This window comes from Anopheles arabiensis, chromosome 2 (genome assembly GCF_016920715.1).
Source record: "Anopheles arabiensis isolate DONGOLA chromosome 2, AaraD3, whole genome shotgun sequence".
NCBI lineage: Eukaryota > Metazoa > Arthropoda > Insecta > Diptera > Culicidae > Anopheles > Anopheles arabiensis.
The window spans coordinates 23,448,708-23,463,967 of NC_053517.1; the positions used below are offsets into that span (position 1 = coordinate 23,448,708).

The window sequence follows — 15,260 nt, forward strand, 5'->3', positions numbered from 1 at the left end:
GACAAAAAATAATAATCGTATGTCAAACGGCATGTCCTCACGAGCTGCACAAAATCCCACAGTGCAAGTCCCGTGTGCGCTCCGTAGGAGTGAGCAGGCCAGACTGAAAACAAGGGGGACGGCCCACACACACACACCCATGGAGAGGGGGGGCACAGGCAGGCATTGTTGTCGCTGTTTCGATGCGCTTAATCATCGCGCTGTTTGTAAATGTCTGCCATTGACCAAATCGCTTACCGAATCAGCTGTTTCACTTTCATCCGAATGTTGGGCCCAGCTCAAAGCGTAGATTATAGTAACTATTATTAGGCTGTCCTATCCTTTTCAAGGCACCGTGCACAACACCCGTGCCAGTAGTGCGAAACACAATACAATACCAAAGAGGAAGATGGGCAAACGCTTCGTCGTAGTGGCAGTGCTGGTGTGGTGGGCTGGTTTGCTTACATTCACCAACGCGAGCGAGTGCAATCGGGTAGGGGACTGTTCCTGCGAGTTTTACGACGGCAGGGGTATCAACCTGCGGCCCATCATCGATCTCGGTGGCCAGCCGCTACACGCGAACGATTCCAGTGGCGATGCGTACTACTTCAGCCCCTGCCAGGACATTAACTACACGGCGGATGATAACAAACCGAACATAACTAGCAATGAATGCTTAAAAGGATATACGGTAAGTGCAGATGCGAATGAGCGGTCCATTGTAAATGTGGAATAAAATGATTAAACGCTCGTTTTCCTTCCTTTTTAAAGCTTTGCAAGTATGACGCCGCACACCACCAGCTGGTACGGTTGGGTGAGCTGAAGGAAACCCAGTTCACATCCGACGAAGGGCTTTTTCTCAGCTACATCAAACCAAACCATAGGTAAGCAAAGCAAAACTGCCCGGGGACCTTGCCAGGCGGCTGAGTCATCTCACTGAAACCCGTAACGATTATCAATTTCAGTATTACACATGTAAAATTGGTGTGTACAAGCGATAAGAAGTCGTACTTTTTCCCGGATTCCACCACGAATGTCACCACGGTATGTGCCAGCTACGCTGTTGAGAAGGGTGATGGAGAGGAAGACAAAAAATCCTCGAAACCCACTCTAACAGGCATCACAGCATCGTAACTAATCATTATTTTTTCCTTGTTTTGTTTTATTTCCGCATCTTCCGGGCGGTGTAGCATCTGTTGCTTTTCTCTCCGTACGCATGTCCTATCGTAATAGAAGATTTCAGCAAGCCCAGCACCGGCACAGTACTATTGATAATGCTGTTTGTCGGCTTCGTGTCGTACTTCCTGATCGGGGCCACGGTGAACGCGCTGTATCTGGGCGCACGTGGCATCGAGATGGTTCCACATTTGGACTTTTGGCGCGGGCTGCCCGGTCTTGTGCGCGTAAGTTCGTAAAATCTGAAAAGTGTGCTGCAAAAGACGGTTACACTTAATACCACAACCTCCCCTCTTCCATCATTGCAGGATGGGGCCCAGTTTCTGCAGAATGGATGCCGGGTCGCGAATCGGGCACCGGATCCGGATTCATACGATGCCATATAAAGGAAGGATATGGAAAGCAATGGCTGCTACTTCCGTCGCACCATTCGGTCCTATGTTCCGCGTGCTGTGTTTAAAAATCGACTGAAAACTGCTATTACCATATTTTTTTTGTTACAGCAAAAGATCAAACCAATCAGCTACAGACAAAAGCCCAAACATCTCCCAGTGCGCGAACGCACGCACGGCTACTTACACAAGAGGAGAGAGAGAGAGCGGAGGGCGTGTGTTATTACCGGGGGGTGTGGTTAGAAAATGTCTTTATTTAAACAGCTAAGATGTGTTGTGAATAAAATCTAATTTCATCAGAGTATACGCCCGTTTGAAGGTTACGTTATGCGAACCTAGTACAATAATATCGTGCCATCCAGGTCCTACACAGCAAAATATTCGAAGTTCCGGGCAGCAGAAGATCAAACAGCAAGGAGATGGGTCGTCCGTGCGTTCTTTTTTAATCGAGCTCAACCACCTCCGGATCGATCACGATGGGGCCTCTATTTGCCGGTGTTACCTCGACGACATCGTCATCGTTCCCGGCAGCAGTACCGGTGGTTTGCATTCCACTGATTCCCGGCTGTGGCATCTGTAAGAGCGAGAGTGAGAGAGGGGCGATGAGAAACGGTCACAATGCGGTTTGCGAAAGCTTAAAAATGAACTCCTGTGCCATACCGTTGCAGTTGGGAATGGATTCATCTGATATTGCATATTAACAACGGGACCGCCGGTTACAACACTTCCCGCCATTGGTTGCTGTTGGGCCATGAGCGGTTGCTGCGGTACCATCTGTCCCATCACCATACCGCCTCCGCCCGGCTGCATCGTGTTGCTGTACGCCATCGTGTACTGTTGGTTCATTTGCTGTGGTGGAACTTCCAGCTTGTAGTAAAGTTCCCATAAGCTTTTGTACATCTGTGGAGGGAGGGGGGGTTCGTAAGATACAATTCAGGTAGAAAATGTACAGTGTGCGGAACAGGGCAGAAGAATTAGTACACTTCTTCACACTTTCTTACCGTTAATTCACCGTCCCTCATTTGTTGCGATAGCTGCTGCATTAAATATGGTATCATAGCATTAATGGTGGCATCGTTGAACGTTGGATTATCCTCCCGGGCCTTCAGGTGGAGCAGCTTCAGCAGCACATCGTTCCGGAAGCCGAACGTTGTGCTGGACGTAACCGGTCCATTAACTGCAAAGGGAAAAAGTGAACCCAATTCCCCAGTTCCGTTAGTCATACGGTTAAACTCTTCCCTCCACGCTCTTCATTGCGTTGCCTACCTCCTCTTCCGCCCATTCCGCCAATACCCAACATGCCGCTGGTACCGTACGCCGGCATCGGTGGTCGGTTCTTCTCCTGCTCGAACTCCTCCCAGGCTGCCTTGCGCTCTTCCTCGTTCAGCGTTTCCTCCTCCTTGTTCTCGAGCAGCGAGTCGTGCTCGTGGTACTTGTAGATCAGCGGATCGAACCGTTTGAGCAGCTCGGCAAACAGCCGATCCTTCGGGACGTTCGGCGTTGGCCGCGGTTCGCTCGTTTCCACCTCGTACCGGTACAGCTCCTGCAGATCGTTCTCCTTGTAGTGCCGGTCAATCTGCTGCTCGTCTATGACACGCTTTGAGATAGCTTGCTTCGTGACCTGCCGCTCGTAGATTTTCTCCTCCATCGTGCCCTGTTGGAACAGTAAGAACAGGCGTCGGTTACGGTACGGCTTGCCAACAAAACGCTCAACGCTCCCTTATTACTACTACGTACCATTGCAATGAAACGATAAATATAGCATGGCTTACTCTGACCAAAACGGTACACCCGGAATATGCTCTGGATGTCGTGCGATGGGTTCCAGGACACGTCAAAGATGACCACCCGATTGGCGGCTACCAAATTGATTCCCAAACCTCCGGCACGCGTAGAAATCAGGAACAATCTGCAGAATCAAGTAAGGGACGCGGTTTTAGTGTTCTGTCTGACACACACACCCACACCCACAAACACATACCTTGCTCGGGTGTTGCTCTCGTCATTAAAAACCTTACACGCGTCGTTCCGGTTATCGATCGACGTTGAACCATCGAGCCGGAAGTAGTCCAAACCCAACGACCAAGATCCTGGATACTTGCTCAACTGTTCGTCCCGCTCATCTTCGTCCTTTTGCAAGTTTTCATCCAGCAGCGAGAGAAAGTGCTCTATTACATCCAGCGAATACAAGGATTGCGAAAAAACTAGCCTGCAAGGGCAGAAAGAGAGAAGATACATTAGCTAAACATGCGCTTCCACCCCTGTGCTTCCGTGTGCAGTGAAACGTACAGCTTGTCGCCAATTGCTTCGCATTCCTTCAAAATTTCCATCAAAACGACCAGTTTCCCGGAGTGCTCGAGGTTGTCCAGCTCGGTTTCGGGACACATCTGCATCCACCATTCGGTAGGATTTTCCGGCTTTTGCATTACTACATCGTCATCATCGCCGCCTTTGGAAAGAAATAGAAACATGAATAAAACAAACGGAAGGACAAGCTCGATCGATAAAGCAAATTACCATTGAAGTTTGGATTGTTCCTGGTGCTGCGTGTTCCGACCGTAGCTTTTCTTTTGTTGCTCGTAGAATCGCCCGAGCTTTTGGCATCGCGACTGCTGTCATCGTGCACGGACTGGACGTCGGACTCGGAATCGGACGATGCGGGCGTTGATTCCGCGGTATCCTCGTCGTCGATGAAGTCCTTCATCGAGCCTTCCGATTCATTTTCACTGTCCAAATCGCGCTGCCGGTAGAGAAAGCAAAGGTTAGGACAGCTGTATCGATCTCGCAGCGGAGCGCATCATACGAACCTTCCGTTGCTGTTTAATTTCGTAACGATCGCTGTTGTACCGCAGCACCCTCGGATGGGTCCAGATGCGTTGCAGATTCTGGAAATCGTTGAACAACATCGAGGAGCGCTTTAGCGTCGGATCATCGTCGTTCCGTTTGCCGGCCATATTTTCCATATAGTACTGTTGGAGCAGGGGCAGAGCAAGGGGAAAGAGAGACGTGATTATTCAACACTTAGCGCGTAGCATCCACAAACACAGCCCACAAACCTTGTACAGGGTGCTCTGCAGTGGAGTTAGTTTGATCGACACCACAAACTCTAGCTTAGGTGGTAAGAAAGGTGCTAATACTGCATAATCCCTGCGCTGGACGCAACCATCAAGCAATTTGTGCAGCACGTGCGCCCGCTTGCGCATCAGCTGTATGTCGTACGGCGTCGAGTCGGTGTACTGTCCATTCGTGATGGGGTTCACGAACCGGTTCATGTACTCGGTGTAAGTACCGAGCAGCTTGGGCTTTACAAACTGAACCATACAGTAATCTGTAACGGAAACAAACGCAAAGCAATACGCAATAGTTTAGAAATGCGACCATCCCAAACCCCCCTCGCCATTGCTCACATTCTTTCATATTGTTCTGAATCGGTGTACCGGTCAGTACGATTCGCCGCATCGTTGAGATCCGGTTGACGGCCTGGGACAGGGAGGTTTTCTCATTTTTCAGCAAGTGCCCCTCGTCGCACACGATCAGCTCCGGTCCTGGATCGATCAGCGAAGTTTGCAGCGATTCGCGCACCTTCTTGCGAATGCGGGTCGCGGTCGGATTAGCCAAGTTGCGGAACATATCGTAGCCCATTATCATCACACCGCCCTCGTTGTGCCATTCCATGAGCTTGTTGGCACGCGTGACGTTGTCTTTGTATCTGCGAGTGTGCAAATAAGAAAAGAGGAAAACCCCTCAATGGTGGTGTTGGGTACTAGCGTACAAATCAAACCATAGCAACACAGCTGCGCTTACTTCGATATTTCATACACCTCCACCTCGGTGCCCTTTTTCACGTGCTTCATCCACATGTGGAACTCGTTCGCCCAGTTCAGCACCGTCGACAGGGGGCACACGACGAGGATGCGCTCGACGCCAGTTAGATCCGCGCTGGCGAGCAGCGTGTGCGCCAGCGTAACCACCTGCAGCGTTTTGCCCAGCCCCATACAGTGCGCCAGTATGCAGCCGGAACCTTTGCTCTGGTTCATCTGCTCGAGGCTTTCGAAGCAGGCGTCGAACATAAACTTTATACCGTTCGCTTGGTGAGGTTTCAGCTGCTTCACCAGCTTCCTGTCCACCTCCAGCAGCGGTTCCTTCGTTTCCTCGTCGAAGTCGAGCACGAGCTGGTCCAGCGTACACGCTTCTTCCGGCTTCTCGTCGTACACCTGGTTGTAGAGCTTTTGGCGCTCTGCAATGCGCTGCTTACGCTCCCGCTCCTCCTGCTCCGCGTTCTTGGTCGTTTCCTCCAGATCGCTTTTCTTCAATAGCTTGCGAATGTTTTTGCGCCCCTTGTTCGGTGAATCGCCCTCACTGTCGGAGTTTTTCTTTTTAGTTTGTTTGCGCTTTTTCCTGAAATAGATAGGATCGAAAGTTAGGCGCGTTAGTGTTGGCGGTCGTCATCATTGGTCCACGTTCGGCTTCTTACCTTTTCGAGACCGGTTTTCCATCCTCACCCGAGGAGGAAGTTGAATTTCGTCGAATTCTGGTACGCTTTTTGCGCGTTTGAAAATCGTTCTTCTCCTTGTCGGCCTCCTCGTCGTTACTAGCCTCATCCGCCGATGGTGCTGCTGCCTTAGTAGCGCCCGCCCTTCCCCTCTTTGATCGCTCGGCCGCCCGTTGGCTACGGCTGGTGGCGGTGTTGCGTTTAGCAAACTCAAAATCACTACCACTCTCACTGTCCTTGTCCGTGTTACCATTAGCGACCGGCGTTGATGGTTTCCCTGTATCCTGTTCCTCGTCACTATCGCTCACTGCCCGTCTCTTTCGGGTAGTGCGAGTGTTCTTTTTCTAAAAAAAAGAATTACAAAACCATAAGTAATGACCAAATTGCATTACATGCAATAAAAAACTGTACTCACCTCTTTTGGAATGCTGGTTTTGGACTTGTTACGGCCCCGTGTGATCGGTGCATCAGAATCGCTCTCATTACGCTTGCTACCCTCCTCGACATCGGATTGGTTCTCGTTTTCCGAACCACCATTATCGTCCTCTTGTCGGTGCTGCTTGCTGTTGCTGCCGGTGTCGGCCTGTTCCAGCGCCACCGCATCGCTCTGCTGCTCTTCCTCGGGCGAGGCCATCTTTTTCCGTTTCGCGGCCTTGTTTTTCCGGGTGCGGTTCGAAAGCCGACTACTGTTCGGCACAAAGGTTTCGATAACGTTGTTACGATGGTCGCGAATCTCTTTCAAACCGTGGGTAGCTTTGATAGTGCTCAAATCCGCCGGTAGTGGCGTAACTACAATGCTCAGCTCTTTCGTCAACGGTGGGAGAAGTGTGCTGGACTTCGCCCTTTCCTCACCGCTGGCTGCTTTTTTCGCGCTTTTTCCACTCACTTTGCTGGCGGAAGATGGAGGTGGCTGGCTTGCTACTACACCTTCCTTGCCGGCATCGTTCTCGCTCTTTGTGGCTGATTTATCAATCACGTACTGCTGTAAACTTTCCTCTTCCGAATCGTCGCTCAGTTCGATGATGCTAATATTTTTCTTTCCGGCGCGATTAGACGACGAACGGCGGGACACGTGCGGCTCCTTTTCCTGCTCCCCCTTGCCCTCCTCCGGCACCTTTCCGACCAGGCTGGGTCGAAGCAACTTATCTAGCGACACCAATCGGATCGTTTTTACGGTATCGTCCGTCGGCGAGTCCACTCGCTCTGCGTCCTGCTCGTCGGGTGCGGGCGAATTGTTCTTCTCTACGGGCGCCGCCGCTTCACCACTATCACCACTACCACTGATCGATGCACCGTTTTCCAACAGTCCCGTAGGAGTAGTAGTAGCAGCAGCAGCAGCGGTGGTTAAATTGTCACCAAGTTTCACTATCGAGCTGGATTTCACCGTATCGGAATCTTGCTTCACATGCATTCTCTCATTTTCATGGTCCACATCAGACCCACTGTCTACTCCGTTCCGACGGCGAAGAGTTTTCGGCTGCTGTTTGCGCTTGTCTCTGAGGGAGCTTTTTTTCATTCTCAGTCACCGCTGCCGTACACAATTAAGCACCAGGTCGCACAGGTACATACCACCACCGTACCACAAGTTCACCCAAGCCGCATGGTACGATTGGATTTAACTTATAACTACGGCGTTGAATAAGACGCTTTTAGCCGCTAGCACGAACTACTTTTAGTTTCATCGCTTTTTTGTGGTGTTTCGAGGCGATTTTTTCCCTCCGGCCAGCGACAACTGACGGCATGAGGAAATTGCAAAGAGCGGGCGACCCGAAATGGCAGTCAAACAGCTGTCAAATTTCCGCTACCAAAGAAGCGGCTTTGCTAGCATTTTTAAATTCTTGGCTGAGGAAATTTCAAGGGCAACTCTGGCGTTTGATGTGCGAAAGGTAATTAATAGCATGATAATTGATAGTTTCACCTTTAAAAAACAATTTTTGTTTGATATTATTATGTTTCGAGTCGATTTTACAATAATTCTCCTTGCCAGCAGAAAATTAAGCATGAGCAAAAAAATTAATAATAAATTGTGAACATTGTTGAGTTATATTTTTTATATGTGTGCGTGTTTTTTGCATTAAAACTGGTGCATAAAATTATATTAGCTTGCCAATTCTGCTGGATAACTGTCGAATTATACAACGCGCTTCCCAGCAGCTGCTCTGCACAGTGGTCGCCTTTCATCCCATTTCTTTTGATTCCGATTTTTTATTGCTGTTGTTGAAGAAAATTCAAGAAAACCGTATAACTGTAATCGAAATGGATAATAAACCAGAAATAATGGACTGTGCGACATGTATTAGCAAGAATTTCTCAATTCTGTAGGCTTTTAGCCCTCCAACGCTTGGGTAGCGAGTACGATCGCAAACGTGAACTAGAGCGAAACAGCACCAGAAAGCGTGAAGGTTAGAGCGAGCGAGGTAAAGGTTGGCGCAGGCATGGAAGGTTTGACGTTTGACAGACAGCTTCCAGGCCAGAAGTGCTCGACTTTAGGCGTCTTTGATTCAGACAGCTGCTCGATTGTACGGTGGCGTGAAAAGTGCAGCTAGGTCGGCAATACCAAGTGAGCCGCAGTGTTTGTTCCGTTTTGTTTGATATTTTCCTTCACTAACCGACTGTTCCTCGCTCGCTTCGAAAGGGAAAAACTGTGCATCCTCCGTCGATCGGTGATTTTCCCCCTGGAGTGCAAGTGTCCGCTGCGGGGTAAGGTAGGAAATACCACCAAGCGGCCGAATTTGTGAAAGAAGCACACCACCAGGGTAGCGCTCCTGGAGTACTCGCGTTGGATTCGAAGAGGGTGAAGATGGTTCTAGCGGAGCGAACAGCGGAGGCAGGCGTGCGGAATGGGAAGCGATCGCGAGGCCCAAGCCCTAACGGTCATGCGGGTGCCGCGGTGGTCAGCACTTCCGGCGCGGCCGGTGGCGCTACCGACTCCAGCTCGGACGACGAAAACTGTAAGTAACGACGACGACGACGACGTTTGTGTCACTTTCCTCCTCGTGAGCGCCCTTCAGCTCTAGGGGTGCGAGACGCAGAACGGAAGGTGGTCCCTCCGTTCTGTTCCGTCCGGCACGATCGTCTCGAATAAATGGTATTTTGCTTCCTTTTTTCGACCACAGCTCGCAAAAATGGCAACTCTTCGAAGGCAACAAAGACCAAAAGCGAATACGAAGGTAAGTTGTAGTTGGAACGTACGGTGCGCGGCACAGGGTGAGCCAGTTTCAATCGTGTGGCGAGGTCACAGGGCGTTCGGGTTACCGTTCCGTACGATACGCAGGATTCTGCATGAGTCGTGTACGCGTCTGGTTCTCGTTCCTACCCACGTCTCCCGTCCAGGCTGGGGTGGTGGCCAGCTGGATGGGTGTTTCGTAAGAGGAGGAAATTTGAATTATCCGATACACTAGATTGACGTTTCTGACATTGCATTTCCCAAACCCCATCCGGTTTCGCAGAGAAAATCCGCGTAGGCCGTGACTATCAGGCCGTCTGCCCTGAGCTTGTAGCGCCGAACGAGCGCAAACCGGAACAGCTGAACGATCGAGCGCTGCTTGTATGGTCCCCGACAAAGGAAATTCCTGACAACAAATGTAGGTGGTTGCTTTGATTGGTCGCTGCGTTACGTTTTCCGATCTCGACTAAACACCATCATTTTGTGCTCCTATTTTGCGCTTTATATTTAACCCTCCCAGTGGAAGAATATATCACCGTCGCTAAAGAAAAGTATGGATACAACGGTGAGCAGGCCCTGGGGATGCTGTTCTGGCACAAGCATGACCTCGAGCGAGCCGTCCTGGACTTGGCCAACTTTACACCCTTCCCGGACGAGTGGTCCGCCGAGGATCGGGTTCTGTTTGAGCAAGCGTTCCAGTTCCACGGGAAGAGCTTTCATCGCATCCGGCAGATGGTACGCATGCATTCCGATTGACTTTTTTTTTAATTGGCCATGAGTACAGGTTGTAACGTTATTTGTCTCTCCCCTATAAACGTAGCTTCCCGATAAATCAATTGCAAGTTTAGTGAAGTTTTACTACTCATGGAAAAAGACCCGTAGCCGAACGAGCGTTATGGATCGGCAGGAAAAAATGAAAAAGAACGACAGCTCGGAGAATGGCAGTGACCACGGAAGCAACGAAGAGTCAGACAATGAGGACAAGGTAAGTGTTAACTGCATTTTAAAACAGAAGATCTCGGATCAAGGAACCGTACACAATCAATACCGTGCGTTCCTACCAAGAACTAATACAAGACGAAACATAAAGAGAGAGAAAGAGAGTGAGAGGGCGAGAATAGACGGGGTGCAAAGTGAGAGAACGAGGAAGAAGCGGATGTTCAACGGGACGGAAGAGAACGAAATTCTATATTTTACTTTGTAGGCACATATGATCGTGCAGTAGCTGCATTGGCAATGCTGCGCCTTGGATTGATCCGATCGGATCGCTTGAATTTGAACCAGTTGAATTTAAACCATCTTTCGCTTTCTTTTTCCTATGCGTTCGTCCGCCCTCGCGTGTCCATCTGAAATCCGACGGGACTTGTATGGGCTCCGTGCGGTCCCAAAAAAAACAAAAAAACTTCCGCTCGCAGCCTTCGTCGAACAGTTCGGCAGCGGGAACGAACAGTGGCAGCGCCGGGAATAACAACCCGAACACTCCTAACAGTGGTGCGGGTGGTGGTAGTGGCAAAAGCAATGATGCCGAGAACGAAACCAATGGCAGTAGTTCCGGCCCTGCCGCTGGTGGAGCGACCAACGAGGGGTCACTCAACTGCGCCGGATGCGGGGTGACGTGCAGCGAATTGCATGCGTCATCGCATGGCAAGCTCTGTGGCAGTTGCCACCATCACTGGAGGTACGGTTTTCATCCCTAAATCCTAGTACGCAACCGAGTTATCAAAGCATTTTCCGTTGTACAAATTCCACATTACATTTCCCTGTTTTTTGTTGCTTTTACCATCTCCGTCACTTTACAATACTACTTCACCACAATCCAACTAGATAATATTTTGTGTGTACTTTGAGTGTGTTGATCATTTACTTTTGTTTTTGTGTCTTGTTTAATTTGAATTCGTTCTAATTTCTTTGCTAAAATATGTCCGCAAGTTCGGCGGCACAAGTTGCAGACTTGTTCACTATGGTTTGACCGCACAGCATTTAACTTAATCCAAAGTGTAACGGCACGCTCAAACACACCGAAGCAACACACTTGGCATCATCGTGTGTTTTTAATTGATCAATGTGTTTTTAGTGTACCGCTGTTAGTGCTAATTAGTTGCAAAAAGTTACGGTTATTCGTAAAGCTTTTCACGTACGAGATGTTGCCCATAAACCACCTAACATGGATTCTGTGTCGTATTGTAGAGTGACGCTTGTGTTGTTACCCCGGTTACAAGTTCCGAACGTTGAAGCTCCCCTTACTGATAGTGTTTTCTGTTGGCTGATGTACGAACACCTCCCCCATCATTTTGATCCTTTCGCTTCTCCACTCTGATCATGCTAGACGCACCGGCGTGCTACGTCCAACGACCGGACCGTCCTTTATGAACAAACGTACACGGGGCTCGAACATCCTGGGCAAAAGTGGCGACAGCCACAAGCGCCGCCCGCCCAAGGGCATGTACATTAACCACGACGACATCGTGAAGCTTGCCAGCTCTGCCCAGAACAACGAAGGTGGTACCGTTGGCAGTCACGGTGGCGTTAAGAAGGTTGTCCAAAATAACGACCTGTTGGCCAGCATGGATCGGGAAATCGTTTCACTCTTGACTCAAGTAAGCGAACCACATCACAACCACACCGATAGCTGCTAGTGGCTGTCGGTGCATAGCCATTTTGGATGTTACGTTAGCTCCCTTGCACCACACTTAAAATACCACGCTAGTCTCAGTGCAGAGAGAGAAAATAAAAACAATCCGCCAAAGCAGTGAATATTGCGACAGGTTTTTGTAATTTTTTAATGAACTAAACGCAGCTTGATGCCCTCATGTGTTGCTCACTCAACAATAATGTATGGAATGAAATTCGTAATACACAGTTGCAATATGCGCTTCGTCGGATGCGTTTTTCCCCCTGTGTGAGCTCGTGTGTGTGTGCTTGTCAATCTTACACTTCAAACACTGATCTCGGACCATGTGTTCCCCGTTCCTCCTCATCTCAGATTCAGAACAACAAACAAAAGTCCAGTGGACTCAAGCGCAAGATAGACGATGTGCTGGAGGAACTGAAGCCACCGGAAGTGAGCTCCGTCCGTTTAAACTCCCGTTGGAACAACGAGGAGCTAATGCTAGCGGTGCAAGGTGTTCGAATGTACGGGCGAGATTTCCAGGTAACGATCGAAACTTTCCCCCAAAAGCAATGGTCATTCAAACCATGCGAGAACTCTACCAACAACCCTTCTAAGGTTTGTGTGTTTCCGACGCATATCTCTGACTGGATTTTTCTTTCTTTCTTTTCTCTTTTTATTGATTGGTCGGTTGGAAATCATCCGCGTACTGCGCACACATGGTCACCCGGGTTCTCTGGTTGGGTTTCCATTACTACCCCATCCCCCGTAAACCTGTGCACGGCCAGGCCATTGCGGACACACTCGGTTCGAAAACCGAAACGCAAGTGCGCACTTTTTTCATGAACTATCGGCGCCGATTTAATCTGGACGCTGTGCTGAAGGAATTTGAAGCCACTAACTCGAAACAAACGCAAGAGGTGCTGGGCAGCACGAAAGAATCGCTAGACCAGTCGAAAGATTCCACCGAGATGACGTCGGACGCTACCGGTGGTAGTAATGGTGGTGCGACTGGTGCTCCGGCTGCTGCAAGCACTGGCGGTGACACCGAAGGGACCGCCGAGCCACCGAACAGACAAGACCATTCCGTCGATAAGGACAAGCAAGAGAAATCGGTGTCGCCGGGCGGAGATGTGGAAATAATGGAAGTGAAATGAAGAAACACAGAAATCGAACCATCACAACCAGTCACAGCCACTGGAACGGAGCGAAACGGACATTCTAACCATATGTTCGGGGAGTCCAGCTGGGCGAGTAGAATTGGTTTCGTAGTGCATTTTCGTTAGTATAAGTTAGGATGTAAATGATGGGAAAGCAGCTGGTACCACAGAGGATGAAATGATAAACATGGACCTCATTCGTTGTCCCCGTTCTCTGTCCCTAATATTCTTTCGCACTCTCGCTCTCTCTCTCTATATTTCTCTTCTAATAAATTGATAAAAATGAGTGGATGAAATTGAAGCCTAGCAAAACATGACCATACTATATGCACGGACTTGTGATAACGATCCTTTCAGATTGATCTTGTCGATGACGACAACAACAGGGTAACTGCGACGGCGAACGGTAAATCAAAGGAGCCGACCGATTCGGTACTGATCAGCAGTAATAACATGATCGACGACGATACCTCGATCAACAACATGGAGTCGGTCTCCGTGAACTCGCTGTCCGCAGCAATCACGCTCGACAGTAGTTTGTCGATGGACGTGGATGAGGTGACGATCACGCCCAACATCAAGGGCAATGATGCTGCCGACGCGTCCAATACTGTCATTATTCAGTAGAATTACCCCAGACGCGAGCGGGTCGTAAGAAAGAGCGAACAGGGAAAGGGAGGATACACACCCCATGAAGATACGGTACCAGAAACGGTACATCTCTCATTGAAGGAATTTACACCATTATCATTTGATGCCCAAACATTAAAACAAAAATAAACAAAACACTCCTGGAAAGCCTTTGGCTCTGCATGATCGTAAGCAAACAGCTCTAAACGCACGGTAAATGGAGCTACAGAACATTAGGAATGCATTGATAGTAGTGGTAGTTTGTAAGGACACACGGTAGGCCGTTGAAGAGAACTAACAATGGGAGAACTAACGCCTCGGGGAAACGACGCGAAAGAGAGATCTAGAAAGGAAGAAAGTAGAAGGAACACAGCTTTCCCGGGAGTGGAGTGAAGCTACAGCTTAGGTAGAATAAAAGCAATTTCCTATCATTACATTTAACATGCACCCTTACTAACGATATACTAGACTGTATGATACAAGAAGGTGGTGTACGTGTGTGTTGCTGAGGTTGCTTTTGTTCTCTTTCTTTCTTTCTATCTTTCTTTCCACCGGGCGAAGGCGGATATAGGAATTCTAAAATAATTGGCAAGACGCGTGACGCGAGTATTCACTGTTACACACATTCGCACACACACACTGAAACAGACGTGCTACACACTAAGACACATTTTTAAATTTGCTTGTTGGGAATCGTGTTTTTGCTGGCGCTAGTGTTTCCTAGTGTGTTCGCCTGTGTAGTATTTTTGTTTTGCTCCTGTTTAACGCTTAGTGATTAGTTGAGATGGAGAGGAATTTACCCATGTTTCCCTTTTCGTTCCGCCATAGCCGGGCCGCCCCGCGGGCATACAGGGCGGCACACGTATATACAGTGAAAGAGTGAGTGAGTGACAAGAAAAGAAAAAAAGTTAGTTAGGAGCTGTTGTTTTCTATCGAGATAGTAAGGTCCGTCCCTTCCATTTCAGTGCGCGGTTATCTTTTCGCATCGGTATGCACTTTTGCCAAAGTTTTGATACGTTGATATACGCAGACGAATGTACTGTTTCGGGTTTGAAGTTTGTGAAGCTCACCGCCCCCTATATAATATGCATATCGTTTGCCTGCTGGCGGAGCGAAAATGGAAAATGGGAAACTGGACGAAAAGATTACGTATTTTCATATAAGTATGCCTTTTTAAGACCTAGTAATTATTGTTGTCGAACAGTTTACGGTTCGACTGCCGGTGAACGCGCGTGTGCGCGCCACTGCAGGCCATGAGCAGGAGACGAGTTAATGCTTCTTCTTTTTTCTCCTTCGGTCATTTAAAACAGAATAATTCATGCACTCAAAAACTCGGAAAAAGCACTGATCGAAATGCATGTTTGAATAAAACCTGAAACAAAAAGACGCGCATACACACGAAGTAACGTCAAAATAGCAATGTGTTCGCCTGTAAGGGCCACCACTTGAAGGTTAGATGCTCGGGTTCCAATTTTGATCATCAACGATGGTAGTAGGCCTAGAGTTAGCTTTATTTCGCTGCTCCGCTCCGGTCAGTTGAGGCTTCACATATCGGCGACACTATTGGCAAGTGACTATTGATTCGTTCCCCCCTTTTTGGGCCTTGTTTTGATTGTCGCGGGTTGGTCAAGCTTATCCTTGATTCTTTTTACACGTC

The 15,260-nt window shown here is 49.0% G+C and overlaps 3 protein-coding genes across 3 annotated transcripts; 2 read left to right on the top strand and 1 right to left on the bottom strand.

Moving 5' to 3' along the window:
* Window positions 1-136: 136 nt before the first annotated feature.
* LOC120898774 lies at window positions 137-1,851 on the top strand. Its single transcript, XM_040305094.1, has 5 exons — window positions 137-670; window positions 751-863; window positions 945-1,023; window positions 1,170-1,382; window positions 1,464-1,851. Exons 1-5 carry the CDS (start codon window positions 389-391, stop codon window positions 1,539-1,541), a joined length of 765 nt encoding a protein of 254 aa, XP_040161028.1. The 5' UTR covers window positions 137-388; the 3' UTR covers window positions 1,542-1,851.
* Window positions 1,782-7,819, bottom strand: LOC120898772 (transcriptional regulator ATRX homolog). The gene is made up of 14 exons (XM_040305092.1): window positions 6,455-7,819; window positions 6,022-6,383; window positions 5,352-5,945; window positions 4,955-5,256; window positions 4,604-4,875; window positions 4,355-4,516; window positions 4,065-4,287; window positions 3,837-3,996; window positions 3,529-3,756; window positions 3,285-3,456; window positions 2,814-3,201; window positions 2,549-2,724; window positions 2,208-2,447; window positions 1,782-2,121 (listed from the first exon to the last, which is right to left on the bottom strand). The coding sequence occupies exons 1-14, from the start codon at window positions 7,553-7,555 to the stop codon at window positions 1,990-1,992; spliced, it is 4,512 nt and encodes a 1,503-aa protein (XP_040161026.1). The 5' UTR covers window positions 7,556-7,819; the 3' UTR covers window positions 1,782-1,989.
* A 729-nt stretch (window positions 7,820-8,548) lies between these two features.
* Window positions 8,549-13,274, top strand: LOC120898773 (REST corepressor 3-like). The gene is made up of 9 exons (XM_040305093.1): window positions 8,549-8,990; window positions 9,156-9,209; window positions 9,489-9,623; window positions 9,726-9,940; window positions 10,026-10,190; window positions 10,621-10,883; window positions 11,532-11,802; window positions 12,189-12,356; window positions 12,602-13,274. Exons 1-9 carry the CDS (start codon window positions 8,840-8,842, stop codon window positions 12,968-12,970), a joined length of 1,791 nt encoding a protein of 596 aa, XP_040161027.1. The 5' UTR covers window positions 8,549-8,839; the 3' UTR covers window positions 12,971-13,274.
* Window positions 13,275-15,260: the final 1,986 nt, after the last annotated feature.

Coding starts and splice junctions, on each gene's coding strand:
- LOC120898774 (XM_040305094.1), top strand. CDS start 389: ATGGGCAAACGCTTCGTCGTAGTGGCAGTGCTGGTGTGGTGGGCTGGT. Junction 671..750: donor AATGCTTAAAAGGATATACG/GTAAGTGCAGAT, acceptor TCCTTTTTAAAG/CTTTGCAAGTATGACGCCGC. Junction 1,024..1,169: donor CCACCACGAATGTCACCACG/GTATGTGCCAGC, acceptor CGGGCGGTGTAG/CATCTGTTGCTTTTCTCTCC.
- LOC120898772 (XM_040305092.1), bottom strand. CDS start 7,555: ATGAAAAAAAGCTCCCTCAGAGACAAGCGCAAACAGCAGCCGAAAACT. Junction 3,202..3,284: donor TTTATCGTTTCATTGCAATG/GTACGTAGTAGT, acceptor CTGTTCCAACAG/GGCACGATGGAGGAGAAAAT. Junction 2,725..2,813: donor CGGAATGGGCGGAAGAGGAG/GTAGGCAACGCA, acceptor TTCCCTTTGCAG/TTAATGGACCGGTTACGTCC.
- LOC120898773 (XM_040305093.1), top strand. CDS start 8,840: ATGGTTCTAGCGGAGCGAACAGCGGAGGCAGGCGTGCGGAATGGGAAG. Junction 8,991..9,155: donor CAGCTCGGACGACGAAAACT/GTAAGTAACGAC, acceptor TTTCGACCACAG/CTCGCAAAAATGGCAACTCT. Junction 11,803..12,188: donor TCGTTTCACTCTTGACTCAA/GTAAGCGAACCA, acceptor TCCTCATCTCAG/ATTCAGAACAACAAACAAAA.